Here is an 18,181-nt window from a genome sequence, read left to right as displayed (position 1 = left end):
TGCCGGCGGCTGCACAGTATGTGCAGGTCCGTACGGCAGTGACAGGCAGGGACAGTGTGCTGCCCGGCTGCTCTGATTGTGTTTTAAACACAATCAGAGATGCCGGATGGCACACTGTCACTGCTGAGCAGACCTGCACATAGCTGTTTGCTGTTACCTGTGTCCTGGACTCCTGCATCTTCAACCATTATACCTGGTACTTGTAGTTCTACGCTGCCTGTTGAAATCCACTATTTGCTGTTACCTGTGTCCTGGACTCCTGCATATTTCTTCGTTGAAATCTACTATTTGCTGTTACCTGTGTCCTGGACTCCTGCATCTTCAACCATTATACCTGGTACTTGTAGTTCTACGCTGCCTGTTGAAATCCACTATTTGCTGTTACCTGTGTCCTGGACTCCTGCATCTTCAACCATTATACCTGGTACTTGTAGTTCTACGCTGCCTGTTGAAATCCACTATTTGCTGTTACCTGTGTCCTGGACTCCTGCATCTTCAACCATTATACCTGGTACTTGTAGTTCTACGCTGCCTGTTGAAATCCACTATTTGCTGTTACCTGTGTCCTGGACTCCTGCATCTTTAACCATTATACCTGGTACTTGTAGTTCTATGCTGCCTGTTGAAATCTACTATTGCAGTTACCTGTTTCTCATCTGCACTTTGAACTGTCTCATGAGTTACCTTGTCATCTCTGTTTATTAATAAACTCATTATAACCACTTATCTCCTCTCCGTGGTCATACCTGGGAAATCCTGACAGTATGATCTGGCCCTAAAACCAAGCCTGCTGCTGCACGGCTTTCATCTCTTTTGGAAAGGATTTCCAGGGAAGTGACCTACTCCGTTTTCAACATTAAGACCATGGCTGCTATTTCCTCAGAAAATTCCCTGTTCCAGTTGCTCCAAGTGGACATTCTTCAACTTCGCACTCAAATAGCGCAAGTATCTTCTTTGCTGAACCAAGTGCTTAAGCAACTTCCAGTTTGCACCCCTAATACATCCTGCTGTAAGGTGTCTAACTATGCTGCTAACATTTCATTACCAAATTTGTCTGCCTTTGACTCTCTGCAAGCAGTACCTCCCAATATTCCTGTAACAAATTCCAGGTTTTCAGGTGCTCCACGCCCTCACCTGACCGAAGAGGAGCGATGGCGCAGGATGACCCACAAACTGTGTCTTTACTGTGTCAGTGATGTACATTTTTTACAGGATTGCCCGCTCCGTAGACTCCGACCATCTTCAACCTCTATCTCCAGCTCTAAATTACAAGCTTCTGTCTTCATTCCAGACATGTTATCTGCTCCCATGAGAACCCAGGTTCCCCAGTTCAACCCAGAGGGGGCGCTGCCCTTAAAGTCTGCTCGAGAGGGGGCGCTGCCCTTAAAGTCTGCTCGAGAGGGGGCGCTGCCCTTAAAGACTTCTCCAGAGGGGGCGCTGCCCTTAAAGACTTCTCCAGAGGGGGCGCTGCCCTTACAGTCTGCTCCAGAGGGGGCGCTGCCCTTAAAGACTTCTCCAGAGGGGGCGCTGCCCTTAAAGACTTCTCCAGAGGGGGCGCTGCCCTTAAAGACTTCTCCAGAGGGGGCGCTGCCCTTAAAGTCTGCTCCAGAGGGGGCGCTGCCCTTAAAGTCTGCTCCAGAGGGGGCGCTGCCCTTAAAGTCTGCTCCAGAGGGGGCGCTGCCCTTAAAGACTTCTCCAGAGGGGGCGCTGCCCTTACAGTCTGCTCCAGAGGGGGCGCTGCCCTTAAAGTCTGCTCCAGAGGGGGCGCTGCCCTTAAAGTCTGCTCCAGAGGGGGCGCTGCCCTTAAAGACTTCTCCAGAGGAGGCGCTGCCCTTAAAGACTTCTCCAGAGGGGGCGCTGCCCTTCCAGTCCGCTCCAGAGGGGGCGCTGCCCTTCCAGTCCGCTCCAGAGGGGGCGCTGCCCTTCCAGTCCGCTCCAGAGGGGGTGCTGCCCTTCCAGTCCGCTCCAGAGGGGGCGCTGCCCTTCCAGTCCGCTCCAGAGGGGGCGCTGCCCTTCCCGTCCGCTCCAGAGGGGGCGCTGCCCTTCCCGTCCGCTCCAGAGGGGGTCCTGTCCTTCCAGTCTGCTCCAGAAGAGTTGCCAGTCCATGCGGTCCAGCCCGAGTTGCCAGTCCATGCGGTCCAGCCCGAGTTGCCAGTCCATGCGGTCCAGCCCGAGTTGCCAGTCCATGCGGTCCAGCCCGAGTTGCCAGTCCATGCGGTCCAGCCCGAGTTGCCAGTCCATGCGGTCCAGCCCGAGTTGCCACTTGGTGCTGTCTGCCCTCAGGCTTCTCAAAGTGCTGTCTGCCCTCAGGCTTCTCAAAGTGCTGTCTGCCCTCAGGCTTCTCAAAGTGCTGTCTGCCCTCAGGCTTCTCAAAGTGCTGTCCCTGCCAGGCCTGCCGCCCAGTCCGGGCCTGCTCCCAAGTCTGCGGCCCAGTCCGGGCCTGCTCCCAAGTCTGCGGCCCAGTCCGGGCCTGCTCCCAAGTCTGCGGCCCAGTCCGGGCCTGCTCCCAAGTCTGCCGCCCAATCCGGGCGCCCTGCCAAGTCATCTGCCCAGTATGGATTGTCTTCTGCCAAGGGGGTCTTACCCAAGTCCCAAGGGATGTATGTTCAACCCGAGCTGGCCGAGTCTCATGCTAATTCGAATTCACCTTCTGTTCAGGTCTTCCAACCACCTACTTTCAATGGGGATATTCAGCAATTTCGTGCTCTTATTAAATTCTGTATATCCTATTTTCCCTCTGTATCCAACCTCCTTGATACTCAACGAAAGCAAGTGTTTTACATGTTGGCCAACTTTACAGGGGAAGCTCTGGAATGGGCTGAGCCCTTAATTGAAACCCAGGATCCCATTCTGTCTGATTTACAGCTTTTTACTGAGGCCGTGATCAAAGAATTTGCACCAGCACCTGCTATTCTCACTCCCAGTGCTTCATCTATGCCACATGTTCTATCTCCAGCTACTCCCACTTTGAGATTATCGTTTTCTTCACTCCATTTCCAGCAACCCTCTAAAAACCATAAAAAGAAAGTGAAGAGGAAGAAGAAGAAGAAAGATTCTCCTGGATCTCAACACCCCTGTGGTGTGGTTTCTATACCCTTCCCGTCCTTGCATGAAGACTTCTCAAATACATGCCCAATTCTGGACTATGACTCTGACTTTTCTGACCATTTCTAGTATTTGGGCGTCTGGAATCCGCCCTTTAAGGAGGGGATACTGTCACGATTTGCACTCTGCAGCTGCTGTCTGCAGTGACTCTATTGGATTTGGTATGCTTTCCACTTGTAGTACCACTGCCCACCAAAGGGGCCAGATCATCAGGTCATTCTGAGGAGCATTCCCTGTGCTCAGCTTCTATCTGCTATCTGGACTCCTGCATATTTCTTCGTTGAAATCCACTATTTGCTGTTACCTGTGTCCTGGACTCCTGCATATTTCTTCATTGAAATCCACTATTTGCTGTTACCTGTGTCCTGGACTCCTGCATCTTCAACCATTATACCTGGTACTTGTAGTTCTACGCTGCCTGTTGAAATCCACTATTTGCTGTTACCTGTGTCCTTGACTCCTGCATATTTCTTCGTTGAAATCTACTATTTGCTGTTACCTGTGTCCTGGACTCCTGCATCTTCAACCATTATACCTGGTACTTGTAGTTCTACGCTGCCTGTTGAAATCCACTATTTGCTGTTACCTGTGTCCTGGACTCCTGCATCTTCAACCATTATACCTGGTACTTGTAGTTCTACGCTGCCTGTTGAATTCCACTATTTGCTGTTACCTGTGTCCTGGACTCCTGCATCTTCAACCATTATACCTGGTACTTGTAGTTCTACGCTGCCTGTTGAAATCCACTATTTGCTGTTACCTGTGTCCTGGACTCCTGCATCTTTAACCATTATACCTGGTACTTGTAGTTCTATGCTGCCTGTTGAAATCTACTATTGCAGTTACCTGTTTCTCATCTGCACTTTGAACTGTCTCATGAGTTACCTTGTCATCTCTGTTTATTAATAAACTCATTATAACCACTTATCTCCTCTCCGTGGTCATACCTGGGAAATCCTGACAATATCTTTTGTTAGCCATGTCCCATGTGATTAATGTAAAGCATATAAAAGTGCAAGAGTAAGCTGAGGCCGGTCTACAGGGTTTGGGAAGCCATGGCAGGTGATGCACCGATGCATCTGGGGTCAGTGCATTTTCAGTGTCCACCCACTTTTTGAGACCGTGGTTGAAGTGCTACGAGAAAATATTGCTAAGTTGAGTAACCAGGTGATATTCGTGTAGTAACGGGAGGCTCAGGCCTCCTGCATCTCTGGGCTTAGCCAGTAGAGTCTTTCTTATTCTGGGTTTCTTTCCCCCCATATGAAGCGATTACAGGTCGATTTAGTGTTTTACATGGTATTGATACTGGGAGTGTCTGAAATAAATAAAATAGGCGAGGGAGAATTTTCATTTTAATATCCTGAATTCTGCCTACCCAGGAGTTGTACATGGGTTCCCATTTGGATAAATCTTGTCGAATATTTGTTAATAAGGGCAGGTAGTTTGATTTATATAGTCCTGAAAAATGTTTGGTGATGTTTATCACCAAATATCTGATTGAGTGAGGACACAGCTGGAAAGTGTAGGAACCACGTTTTTTATTCATCAGTAGTAGTAGTAGTAGTAGTAGTCTGCATTTATATGCTGCTTTGTATTGGTAGCTCCTGCCTCCAGGGCTTGTGAAGTTATTGTATTAAATGTATTATCTGGCAGTACCACTATTCACCAGAGGTGCTGCTATTGTGCCTTTTCTTTTTCATCACTAGGGATTAATCTGTTACACCAATTATCACCTGCACCTGGTGAATCCCTATTTAAACCTGACTCTCTCTATTACCTGCACTGGTCAAATGTTGTCTTGTTGCTAAGCCTTATGGTTGTGTTCTCCTGTTTCTCCTGTGCTCTGGGACTTTCACATGCTGCTGATGACATCACTACACTGGATTTCTCTCCACCCAGCCATTCTACCTGCATCCGCTGTATTCCTTTGTTACCAGTATTCAGCTTTACTCAGAAATCCCTGTGCAGTATCATCAATATTCGGTTCTTACTATTTCCTGTATTTTCTGATTTTAAACCTGCTCAATAAACACCTTATGCTTTCATCACATACCGGGCTCCATAGTTGTGATTTCCATTGAAGCGTGACACACTGTCCATTATTTGAAGCCAAAAAGCTTTGTATTTTAATCAACACAGATGTACTTTTACATTTATTCTTTAAGTTCTGCCGCTCATAGGGATATCAATTCATCAGAAGTTTGTTCTTAATTTTGGCAGTAATAAAATAGATGTATAAAAAGTACTGTATGCATTTTGTTTTTTTGTTTATTTACTGTATTATTCTTTTTCTCCCCATTTTAGGAGACCCTTTTCTTTAATTTAAAAGAGCACGTGTTAAGATGCATTAACATGCACTTAGATGTAAGTGACATCTAAGCACTGGATGATGTGACTCCAACCTTAGGCAGGTGGCAAAGGAATAAAAGATTACTTAGCATTAGCAATATGGTTTAAGTCAATGGTACACTTTAGGTAATTGGCAATATCTGCAGTTGTTTAAGTAATATGTGCAAAGGGTTCCATTGCAAGCAGGAAGAGGAGTAGAGAAGGTGAATCATACTTACCAACTTTTGCAGCCAGCTGTCCGGGAGGGGGCAACATCATCGGTGGCCATGCGAATCGCATCATTAAGCCACACCCCTCCCAATATTTGCCAATTTCAGCCTATCAGTGGGTGGGGGTGGGTCAGACTGACGCGTTTAGCCCTGCCCACACCCACTTCACAAACAAGGGGAGCTGGACCCGGGAGGTTGCCCTGCTCCTCCCGGTTGTCCGGGAGAACTCCCAAAACTGGGGAGTCTCCAGGACATTGTGGCAGAGTAGGCAACTATGAGGTAAATACTTGTTCTGTATGCCAGCCACTCTTGAAGGGGTAAGAGCCTATTAGATCTTTGCCATAAGTAATCCACAATTTTGATCTGTAACATGTAATGTTTTTAGAAATATGCTATGTATCTCAAATTTAGACAAGGCAGTTTCCATCTCATGGTAAGAAATTCATGTAAAAACATAAGAAATAAAGCACAGATCCAGAGAGTCTGGCTTCCTGAACCGCTTGTCATTAGTTGTTTGTAAAGGTGGAAAAAAATCTTAATTAGTCTTGAGCATTTACCAGGCTATAAGTGAAATATCAAGTTAATAAAAATAAAAATATATTGTACCTTCATGGTCCAAAACTGAAATTTATTTTATTGGTTTATTGGTCCTTTAACCTGTTTCTTGCAGAATTAACATCCTGTCACAAGAGCGTATCAAACATTTTGGGAAACAAGCAGTGAAACCCAAAGTGACTGACACAGTTGATCATCAAGGGATGCATGCTGGTATTCTACATGTCATTAAAAGTGCAGGTATATTATGCTAGAAACTAATTTGCTGAGGTTATTATTTTTATTATTGTTTCTCAGGCATCCATTGGAGAACAACAGGAATATTGGGGTATAATTTTGGGATCCAGGCGTGCGGGTGCTTTAAGGCTTTTTAACAGTTCACCATAGCTCCTCACCCTCTATATCTCTCTACTGTAAGGCCTCAGTTTCATCAGTAGGCACCAATTAAGTGCTTACTAGGCACTGAATTTGTGGATGGGGCTATCCTTTGTCACTCACCGGACTGTGAGTGCCATTTCCCGTGTGTTCAGGAACCGTGGCCGTCCGCCATCCTGAGGGTCTGCGCATGTGCAGCCCTTATCAACCCTTCAGTTCCTGTTGCTTTTATTTGATTGGATGATCAGGCAACCCTCCCTATTTAAACCACCTGTGATCATCACCTGGTTGCCTGATCTTGGAGTCTCATTCCCCATGAGCCTCTGAAGGTGTTCCTGTGTTCCTCGTGTATTCGGCTCCTGCTGATTCCTGTTTACTGCTACTGTGGTTTCCAGACCACTTCAACTCTCCTGTGTTCCTTGTGTATTCAGCTCCTGCTGATTCCTGTTTGCTGCTATTGTGGTTTCCAGACCACTTCAACTCTCCTGTGTTCATCGTGCCTGCACTCAGCTGATTCCTATCCGCTGCCTCCGTTACTTCTATAGAGTTCCTGTGCACTTCAACTCTCCTGTGTTCATCGTGCCTGCACTCAGCTGATTCCTATCCGCTGCCTCCGTTACTTCTACAGAGTTCCTGTTCACTTCAACTCTCCTGTGTTCATCGTGCCTGCACTCAGCTGATTCCTATCCGCTGCCTCCGTTACTTCTACAGAGTTCCTGTTCACTTCAACTCTCCTGTGTTCATCGTGCCTGCACTCAGCTGATTCCTATCCGCTGCTTCCGTTACCACTACAGAGTTCCTGTTTGTTTCAACTCTCCTGTGTTCATCGTACCTGCACTCAGCTGATTCCTATCTGCTGCCTCCGTTACTACTACAGAGTTCCTGGTCGTCTCTACGCTCCTGTGTTGATCGTGTCAGCTATCCGCTGCCTCCGTTGCCATTACAGAGTTCCTGATCGTCTCAACTCTCCAGGGTTTATCGTGTACGCTCTCTGCTGCCTCCGTTACTATTACAGAGTTCCTGATCGTCTCAACTGTCCAGGGTTTATCGTGTCAGCTCTCCGCTGCCTCCACCTCTACTACTGGATACCTGACAGCCTCAACTCTTCCGTGTTCTTCATGTTTCCAGTTCCACTTACTACTGCTTCCTGAGTATTGCTTCGGTGATTCTGGATTACCTGCCGTGCGCTGCACCAACCTGATTACCGCTTCCACCTTCCAGTGGTCTCTCCTCCTGCCGGCCTTCAGCCGTTCAGGTATCCCTGCACGTCTCTCTGACAGCCTGCTCTCCTGAACCGCGGTATGCATACTTTCCATTGACTTTGCTTGTGTATTGCATATCCATCTGGACTGAGTTGTGTTCTCCTCCGGAGCCTCCTATCCACTGAAGCTATTGTTACCATTGACTTTGTTTCCTATTGCCTGAATAGCTATTGTGACTTTGTATACTTCAAGCAGTGCTTGTCAGTTACCGTTGTATTGTGGATATCATCGTGGGATCAAGTTCTGTGTGCCCCGTGTATACTCTGCTTTACATTCATCTCCTCGTGCCCCTCCTCACATATATATAGCAGTGGTACAACTTGCTATACGCAGACCACTGACTTCCCCGTTACCTACTTTCACCTGGATTCCATTCCTTCACTATAGACAGCGGTACAACTTGCTATACGCAGACCGCTGACTCTCACTACCTCCTCGCTACTCCTGGACATTCCGCTTCACTTTAGCAGTGGTACAACTTGCTATACGCAGACCACTGACTTTCCTCACGTTCCCTTGTCCATCTGGTTCCTTGTATACAGTCATCTACTCATTACCAGTTGCTGCTAGTCATAGACTTTCCTCGAGCATTCTCTCACCATCTGCTGTTTCTCCTGTTCCGTTGTCACCCTGCTACCAGAGAACCATAGTACCAACTATATCACTCTGGTAAGTCCATCAGCTGGTGATATCCTGGGCAAAGACTCCTAGTGCCCGTGACATCCTTCAGGGCAGCAACCAACCCAGTTCTGGCCCTGGGAGGTGGTGCTTCTTCCCTCTTTCTCCCTGTTCGTCTCTCACGCCATGTTAGCAGATATCAGAACAGCAGCCATCTTGGAACTCCATCAATCTCCTTCTCTGTCCTTCCAACTGTAAGGTACCAGTTCAGTGGGGTTTGTTTTCTCATTGGTCCGTCACCAGACTTATTGGCCTCTGGGTCTGTACTGCAGACTGACTTTCTATTTCTGATCGTGTGCTGCATCTATCCTTTTTATATTGTATTTTTTTTATTATATCTGTGTCTATCATGCAGATAGGGATATCCTCAAAGGCCAAGGCTGGGGTAACTTCTATGATGAAATGTACATTTACTGGATGCAACACTAAGTTGCCTTTTGTACAGCCAGATGCCGACGTTTTGTGTGCAGCCAAGACAGTCTAAGGATCGAGTGCCACATACACCTGGGGACTCTGGTTCTGATATGATGGAGCCTGTCTGGGCTAGGCCTCTAGCCAACTTAATGGCTGAGATTGCTCAACTAGACCGTTCCCAGGGGAGTTAGACCTTCCCAGGTTCCCTTAGGCTCTTTAGGGATTCTGGCGAATTTGACACCTGTAAGGCCAGGTCAAGGTCCTACTGGTCCTGTGTCGGCAGTCTCGGAGGAACCGGCTTATGTCAGAGGTCTGGCGACTTCAGTACAGGTACAGAAAAACAGATTGCGCATAAGATGTCCTTAATATAGATAGATACAGTATGATAATAAAACCAAAACAATAATGAATATAGATTGATATTTACTTAGTATACAAATGGTTAAAACAATTTAATGCATGTACCAATATAACACATGATCCAGTGCACAGGCTCAATGACCCATTTGGAAAAAAACCCACAAAATGTGTTTTATATTCCACAGAACTTGGAATATAAAATACATTTTGTGGGGTTTTTTCCAAATGGGTCATTGAGCCTGTGCACTGGATCATGTGTTATATTGGTACCTGCATTAAATTGTTTTAACCATTTGTATACTAAGTAAATATCAATCTATATTCATTATTGTTTTGGTTTTATTATCATACTGTATCTATCTATATTAAGGACATCTTATGCGCAATCTGTTTTTCTGTATCTATATTATTTAGAGGATTTGCACTTCCTCTGTTTGATTTGCTGCACTTGATGTCCTATTTATATTCATTTGTTTGTTTTATCGCCTATTAGCGCCGGAGACCCTTTAGTAGTTTGACTTCAGTACAGGGCCTGGTTATGGTTTCCGCCTCTTTAGAGAGGATGTTGGAATCTGCTACACCGTCGTCTATGCATAGACAAGAGTGTGGTGGCACCCCAACATGGAAATGAGTCAGTTTCTCACTCTTCTTCCAGGAGGAGGGTGAATGTCTTGCTGAGTCAGATGTGGAGGGCTCCTCTTTTTTGGGAGGAAGTCAACTCTGAATGTCTGTGAGTGGAGGAGCTGGTACAGGCTGCGGACCAGGTGTTAGACATTCCAGAGATGGCAACCACCGGGAGACTACATTAGTGTCACACCCCGGGCGTTCTTTTTCTATAACCGAAGCCCGTCACACTTACCTGCTTCCCGCTGACCGCTGTGCACCATCCGGCATCTCTTCGGTTCTGCGCATGCGCAGACTCGATCCCCTTATGTCTTGTGCCTCTCACCTATTGGGTGCTCAATTTTGGCTCCAAAGTTCAAAAGGCACATCCCCCCCCTGCAGCTCAGTGCCTGTTTTTCAAGTTACCTGCTAGGTACTAGACGTGGCTCCATTGCTTCTGCTGTAACCTGTTGTCTCCAGAGCTGACACTTCATCGTGTACTTCGCCACTATCCCAGTGGTAAACCTGTTTTTCGCAGAGTTGACACTTCACTCCTGTTGTAACCTATCATCTGCAGAGTTTCTCCTCTCTACATTCCCCTAAAGGTCTCGCCTGACACTTCCAGTGAGGGGCACGAGCTGCGGTGTGGACGCAGCTAAGACCAAACCACCTTGCGGCGGTCCCTGGTGAATACCGTCTGCCCGTTAGACTCCGCGCCTTGCTGGAAGTAGTGTTAAATTAGGCAGATCTAGGATCCTAACCTACTCAACCGTGACAGTTGGCTTCTCTGTTTAAGTGGAGGTTGAAAAGCACTCTTTCTTTTCCCTCCTCTTCCCAGCTGGATGATTTGTTGGATGAGGCTTGGAACTCGCTGGACTGCAAGCTACAGATTATTCCATAGTTTGCAGTCCTGTTATTCTTTTCCCTCGAAGGATCTTAATGAATATGTAACACTCCCCTAGTGTGAATGCACCTGTTTTGCGGTTGACAACATAAGTCAGGTGACAGTAGTAAAAAGTGCTTTCCTTCCTGTTAATGCTCTGAAACCCAAAGTGTCTGTCTAGGTTTTGCTCCCTTCACTTCTCTGGTAGGTCAAGGTGTCAGCACCCCATAAGTCTGGGGGGAGTGGTGGCCACAGGGATGACAGGCCTTGTCTGCTTAAGCATACAGCAGGCAAATCTGCCAACAAGCAATATGCATGATGGGCATTCTGCCCACCTAGTATCCAATGTGGTGGGATCAGTATTTTCAGTCCACCACAGATACCTGGGTTCGCGAGATTGGGGATCCATGATGGACCTTCTCGGGCATGCCCCCCAGACAGTTCTTTACCCCTGTGCTTCCAACAAGTCAGATGTTCTCTGCAAGAGGCCATCCACTCCCTGATTTCTTTAGGTATGATTAGACCAGATTTGGACCATCAAAGAGGTTTGGGGTTTTATTCCAACCTGTTTTTTTGGTTCAAAATATCGACTGTTCATTCAAACCGATCCTGAACTTTAAATCTTTGAATACCTAGCTGCGGTTGCCAAGATGTAGTCCTTGAAGTTGGTATTTCACAGAATGGAATGGGAGTTTTTGGTAGTTCTAGATATCAAATATACATGTTTACATATTCCCATCTTAAAGGCTCATCGGTCCGTTCTTATGTTTGCTGATCAATGGGAACATTACCAGTTCAGAGCCTTCCTTTTGTCACCAAAATCATGGCGACTCTGTTGAGGTCTAAGGGAGTGAATATTATTCCCTATTTGTATGACCTTCCCATCAAGATGGAGTTAACAGTGATGCTTCTGTCCTATGTTCAGGTGACAGCACAGACCCTTGAATCCCACGGCTGGATTCTGAACTTTAAAAGGTCCAAATTGATTGTCTCTGTGGATGATCTTTTAGGGTCTCCTCTTTGACACCCACAAACAGAGGGTGTTCTTACCACTGGACAAGATTCAGGCCACTCTCAAAGTGGAACAGATCTCACCTGAACCTTACCAGTCAGGTGTTTCATCTTTCCCCAAAGGTACATTCGTCGCTTCTTTGGTGGTTGCAGAAGGAAAATCTCTGCAAGGGTTGTCCATACTCAATATGGGATTAGACCTTGGTGATGACAGATGCCAGCCTTTGGGAACAGGGAGCTGTATGTCTTCACTCCCACTTTCAGGGTCTTTGGACCTTGGAGGAATCAAAGCTTCCAATCAATGTGTTGGAGCTGCGAGCAGTGTTCTGCGGTCTTGGCAGTGTAGACCATTTGCTGATGGGCAGAGCAGTGAAGATACAGTCAGACAATGCCTCAGCAGTGGCATACCTCAATCATCGGGACAACACTGGGTGTCCTCTAGCCATGTAAGAGACATGAAGGATCTTTCAATGGGCTGAAAAACACGCTCTGTCTATCATGGCAGTCTTCATTCTGTATGTGGAGAAATGGGAGGCCAACTGTCTGAGCAGGCAAACTCTTCACCCTGATAAATGGTCTCTGGATCTAGTGGTGTTTCTTGTGATCATGGACAGGTGGGATCAACCAGATTTCGACATGATGACGTCTCCCTTGAAACACAAGATTGAGCTCTTCTGTTCCAGACAAGGGCTCATCGGGCTGTCTTGGTAGGAATCAAGTCTGTTCTCTGGCAGTTCCACCTGGTTAATCTGTTCCCTCCGGTTGCCATGAAAGGCATCACAGTCATTGTGGTTAGGACAGATTGGCCCTGAAGGCCCTGGTACACAGATGTTCTTTCCATGGCAGTGGGTCAGTGTCACACACCGCTCTCATAACTAGGTGCTGCTGTGTGACTTGCCCTTTAAGGAACTATGTTGGTGCTTGTCTCCTGTTTCAGAGTCTCTACCTCTTCATGGCTGTTTTCTGTTATCCTAATTGGAAACCTCCTTCTGAAGCTTATTGGTAAATGAAGACTATATCAACCTCTTGTGATCAGGGATTCATTGCCTGATCTTCGTGTTACTCACACTACCGTGGGTTCTGGCTGTATACCTATCTCCCTGAGTGTCTTCTGGATGTTATTCGGCTGCCGAGATTGCTGTCATCGCTGATCTCCATTTGGCTCTGCTGAATACCATTTCATGGTTCATTTCTAAGCTGCAACTATTTATTGAACTATCATCTGCACATTGAACTGTCGTGAGTTGCTTGTTACAAACTGTGCTCATATTGATTGGATTCATTATCGCCTTGCTCGGCTGTTCGTTATTCTTTTGAACTACAATCAAGTTCTGGTCATCTGTGGTTCTAGGTCTGACAAGGCTATTATTATCATTCTGCTGTTTGTGAATTGCTGGACTATTTCTAAGAATCATTGCCGAGCTAGGAGCCAGTTCCTTTAATCAAGTTCTGTGTGATATCAGCTGCTTTCTGTCAAAGGGATGAACTTATGTTTCTTTGTGTATTGGATTTCTATTGTCACGCTGTACTTCTAGCAACATTCTATTTCATGTCTCTAGTTCACCAAGCTCTTGGAATATATATACATCTGTTGTTCCGCTGACAAGTACCATTACATTACCTATAACCATCCGCTAAAGTGAATCACATTCCATCTGGATCAGCCAAGTCTATTTACTATCCTCATCGGACTTCCAAGCTGTGTCAGTGATTCTTCTTTATTGCTCTCTGTGTTACAAGGTTACAAGTGTTCTGGATCATCATCTCAGCATTGAACTGTATTGCTTGTTTTTCATGCTGTTGCTCATGGTTACCACTTGAAGTACTGATGTGATTGTTTTATTCCTCAACTACCGTGTATTCAGCACAACGGAGTTGTACATGTCTTTCATTATTGCTGTTGCACCATTGAACAATATACTAAAGTTGCAACAATACTTTATCGGCTGTGTATTTCTTCATTGTGATTTTCCATCTGAACTTATCCCAGCGTCTTCTGTCTCCACCACCCTCTGCTTTACCATCTAAGTAGAGGTTGGGGATCCATAAATACTCCTAGCCGTGACAGTCAGTCATGGGGTATGCTGCTGAGACCAGACCTGCTAAGTCGACGACCATCATGGTTTGAATCATTTGGCTTTAACGATGTGGCTGTTGAGGCCATGATCCTTTTGAGTGAAAAGATTATCTGAGTATATGGTATGAAGCCGACTTCGGCCAAAATGTATCGTAGAGTTTGGAGGACGTATATTGCCTTGTGTGAAAGGAAGGGGTTCTTCTTTTCAGCTGGCCAGGTTACTTGTGTTCTTACAGGAAGGGTTGGACACTCTCTTGTGTCTTCGCTCTCTTAAAGTTCAGGTGTGTCAACTCTTTTGGTCTTCTTTCAAAGAAGACAGGACTCTGATGCCTGATGTGCAGACTTTCTTGCAAGGTTTACCTCATGTTTAAACTCCATATGTTCTTCCAGTGGCTTCTTGGGTTGTAACTTGATGATGAATGCTTTGTAGCATTCCCCCTTTTGAAGCCTTGGGCTCTGTTAACATACATGTTTTCCTTTTGGCTATTTCTACAGTTAGAAGAGTTTCAGTGCTAGTAGCCTTGTCCTGCAAGTCTCCTCTTCTATTTGTCCATGAGAATAGGGCGGTTTTTCAGACCAAACCTTCCATTCAACCTAAAGTGTTGTCCAGATTCCATATTAATCAGGACATTGTCATTCCAGCTCTGGTAATGAGTAGGTCATCGGGGGATGAGGGCTCTCTTAATTTTCTGGATGTTGACAGAACTTTGCAAACTTGTATGCTTAGGACTAAAGATGTACGCAGGACTGAGGATGCTTCTTGGACTGCACGGCAGAGTGCCTTGACTGGGCAGCTGTGTCGCGTGGCTTTCTGATCCTCTGTTAACACTTTTACTTTAGAGGGGAGGAGCTACGGTAAACTGTTAAATCCTAAAGTGCCTGCACACTACATGCAAATAATGACCTCCCTCTAACTAGCAGAAAGTGCTATTTCCTGGACTTTTGGGAGCTATTTCTACCACCAGCACCTCCCTAATGGTCCATTCTGCTGCTACTGGAAGGAGAATTCTTTACATCAGTGAATCTTGCCCTCTAGTGGTGATCTGGTGTTTGATGTTTTCTTTTACTCTTACTAGTCTTCAAATAGATGGAATTCAAAATCTTTATTTCACAGCAGTTAAATTCCAGTCCGTTCTATCTTTACACTGCATGTTTTAGACATGAGAACAGAGGAGTTAAAGTGATTTCCTTTATTGGCTAACTGAGTAGATTTTAATTGTAGGCTTTTCAGACTACAGAGGGCTCTACGTAAGGCCTGGTATAATGCATAAACTGGAAGGTCATGTCTTACTACATACACAAGTACAGTGCAGAGCACTGGCTAACAACAGTTGCACACATGTGCAAACTAAACTATTACTATTACCTGATTTTGAACCAATAATGGCAAGAAAAAAAAATCAATATTTTGACTTTTATGCCTCCACCATTCCTCCTTCTCTGATGACCCAGTCCTTTTGACTCTTATTCATTTTCCACATAGTTCCGGATCGCTACATTCCACGCCACCCGCACCAGGACTCTTTCCAGTGCTCCCATCTGCCGGTCATCCATGTTTCTCCCTCAGTTTCTCCGTTCATCTTGTCACACTTCAAAGACATTCCCTCATGGACTGATTTCATCCCCTGTACTGGTATAGTACCTATGTCTGCACATTAAGATACCATTTGCTCTATCTGGATTGTACCTACTGTGACAATGTTTTAATCTATGACTTTATCTTAATCGTTTGCACTTCTTATAACTTCTTCTCTTTTTCTCTGACAGGCTATTTCCCCTCTGCAACCCCGTGTGAACTTCAGTGTATGTTTGAGTGCCAGAGGAGTAGGTCCTCTGGTGTGCTGTGCAGCAGCCATTTCCTTTTTAAATATTACTTATTACCTTTTTAGAAGGTGTATTTGCTATAGTCAGCACATACACAGCTTATGTAGGTTTTTTAGCTGATATACCAGAGTGCAGCAGCCACGGACAGGAGGAGGCTTCTGCAGGGATGTTTATGGTAACAGCACTGACTAAGGAGACTGCTGTTACCCTGGGCCGTTCAGACACCGGCGCTGCCTTCTGGCAGTGAGCACCGTGTCTCTGTGTGCCAGGCGCCATTTTGGAATATACCAATTCCCTGCTGCATTGCACTTGGCTCTGACCAAAAAAAACGGAGCAGTTGCTATTGGAAAACCTATAGCTATAGATAAGAGACCAGCGGGGTTATGCTAACAAAATCCCGCATTTGGCCTGTATGCTCAGGCTGCCTGAGTGGGGAGGGAGCGATTGAAAAGGAACTCCCTGTTTGATGCAACAAGTTGGTATGTTCAAGCCAGGAAATACAAGGGAGGCACCTATCTACAGTCAGGGATACTGGAGAAAAGGCTGCAATTCTGAGACAGGCTCCTCTCCAATCGTTTGAACTGATTCTTGGCCAACCGCAGGGCTAAGTACCTTTTTTTTCTAGCATTTTTTTCACACTGTACACAGTATTGTTATAGTGGATATATGTATGCTATTGTTTGGAGTAAACATTGTGCCACATAAATCACAATTTCTGTACCTAGGTTTGCTGTAGGAGTATAGGCTGGAACCTAGTGCATGTGTGTATATATACATATTTATATGGTTGGGAGGTACTGTGGTGTATGTCATAGACAAAATATTATCCTCTAAGAAAGTTATTTTTCTTTCCTTTTCTGAAAAAAAAAAAAAGCACTCCTCCCAATTATCCCTGGGTGTGGCTGCTACATTCTGCCTCTATTGCTAGACAGGTGGCAGGTAATAGGGCAAATCATTACCTTGTTATATGTCAGACAAGGGAAAAGCTTCCCAGTGGATATATGTATCCTATTGTTTCAGAGTAAACATTGTGCCACATAAACACATTTTGTACCTAGGTTTGCTAAAATACAAAGTATATGCTGGGACGTGTGTGTGTGTGTGTGTGTGTGTGTGTACTTGAATTCATATGCTTGTGGGGACATTTACCTGTTTACACACCAACACTGTGTGCCTCCCACCGCTATAGGACAGTATTCAGTCCGAATGTATAGCAGGAGCAGAAAGCGGAAGTGACTGCATCCTGCGGCGCTTTGTACACCAAGCGGGTAAAGACAGTCTAATCCGTCTGCTCCTGTAGGTAAAGTAGGGACAGTGAAGCATGACAGAGCCCACCGGTAGCTCCGACTATAGCCCAGAGAGTAGTGGAGACGAGTATGCCCCTGACACTTCGGAGGAAAGCGATTCAGACACCAGTGGTAATGCCCCGTTGCCCACCAGCACAGCAGAGTCAGGTACCCAGAGATGAGTTCTATGTGCGACCATTCTCTACTTTCTGCTAGCCGTGTTTTAAACACAAGAGGTCGGAGAGACGGCGCGGTGTCTGTCCAAATGCTATCCAGAAACAGTGATGGCTCATGGCGTATAACAAAAAGTAGTACTGCCTGTACTGTGAGAAGCCCCTCTTAAAAATTGCCCGGCACATGGAGCATGTTCACCGCAATGAGATTGAAGTAGCCTGGGCCCTGAAATTCCCCAAGCACTCAAAAGAAAGGTGCATGCAATTGGCACATCTTCGCAATAGGGGCAACTTTGCACACAATGCTGAGGCAATGAGAGCAGGCCATGGCGTTCTGGTCCCGTGCAAACTTCCAGACAAAGAGATGGATGCTGAAGGCTTCATGCACTGTGTAGCCTGCCAGGGCTTGTTTGCAAGGAAATTCCTGTGGCGACACATGAAGAGATGTAAGCTAAACTGAAAGGGCAAAAAGCTCACACCTGGCAAGAACAAAGTGCAGTCACTGTGCGCCTTTGCTCAGCCTGTTCCACCTGACATCAGTAGTGGCTTTTGGAAGCTCTTGAGTGACGTCACTCAGGATGAAGTATTACTCGCAATCAAAAATGATCGATGCATCATGCAGATTGGACAGCATCTGTTCAACGAGGTCGGATCAGATGTTGGCAGGCACGAGTACATCCGTCAGAAGCTTAGAGCACTGGGCAGGCTACTGCTACAGGCCAGAAGAGCTACCCCTTTGGAGAGGATGGAAGACTTTACCGCCCCATCGAACTTTCTGCATGTAGTAGACGCTGTGAAGCTGGTAGCTGGCTATGGCGAGGAGACGGTAGATTTAAAATGCTCTCGCTGGCACTCAAGATCAGGTACGGCCTGCAAAAGATAGCCAGCTTTGTGGAGTGCCGAGCCATGATGGAGGGCTGCACTGGTGCCGTTGAAAAAACACGAAATTTTAGGAAGCTATATGAGGCAAGTTGATCTCATTAGCTGCCTTGAGAACTCCTAAGGAGTCCAAGTGGA

General features: G+C 46.0%; 1 protein-coding gene across 4 annotated transcripts in view; it reads left to right on the top strand.

Moving 5' to 3' along the window:
* EXD1 (exonuclease 3'-5' domain containing 1) overlaps positions 1–18,181 on the top strand; it is a 208,068-nt gene that overhangs the window by 43,959 nt on the left and 145,928 nt on the right. For 3 of the 4 annotated variants that reach the window (XM_075193372.1, XM_075193373.1, XM_075193374.1), the window contains exons 5-6: positions 6,334–6,458; positions 15,365–15,514. In XM_075193372.1, the coding sequence (XP_075049473.1) occupies positions 6,334–6,458; positions 15,365–15,514 (275 nt within the window). The remainder of the gene's footprint in view (positions 1–6,333; positions 6,459–15,364; positions 15,515–18,181) is intronic. The other variant, XM_075193375.1, reaches the window with a different exon arrangement.

This window comes from Mixophyes fleayi, chromosome 12 (assembly GCF_038048845.1).
Source record: "Mixophyes fleayi isolate aMixFle1 chromosome 12, aMixFle1.hap1, whole genome shotgun sequence".
NCBI classification, from domain to species: Eukaryota; Metazoa; Chordata; class Amphibia; order Anura; family Limnodynastidae; genus Mixophyes; species Mixophyes fleayi.
This window is presented reverse-complemented; position numbering and strand designations above follow the sequence as displayed.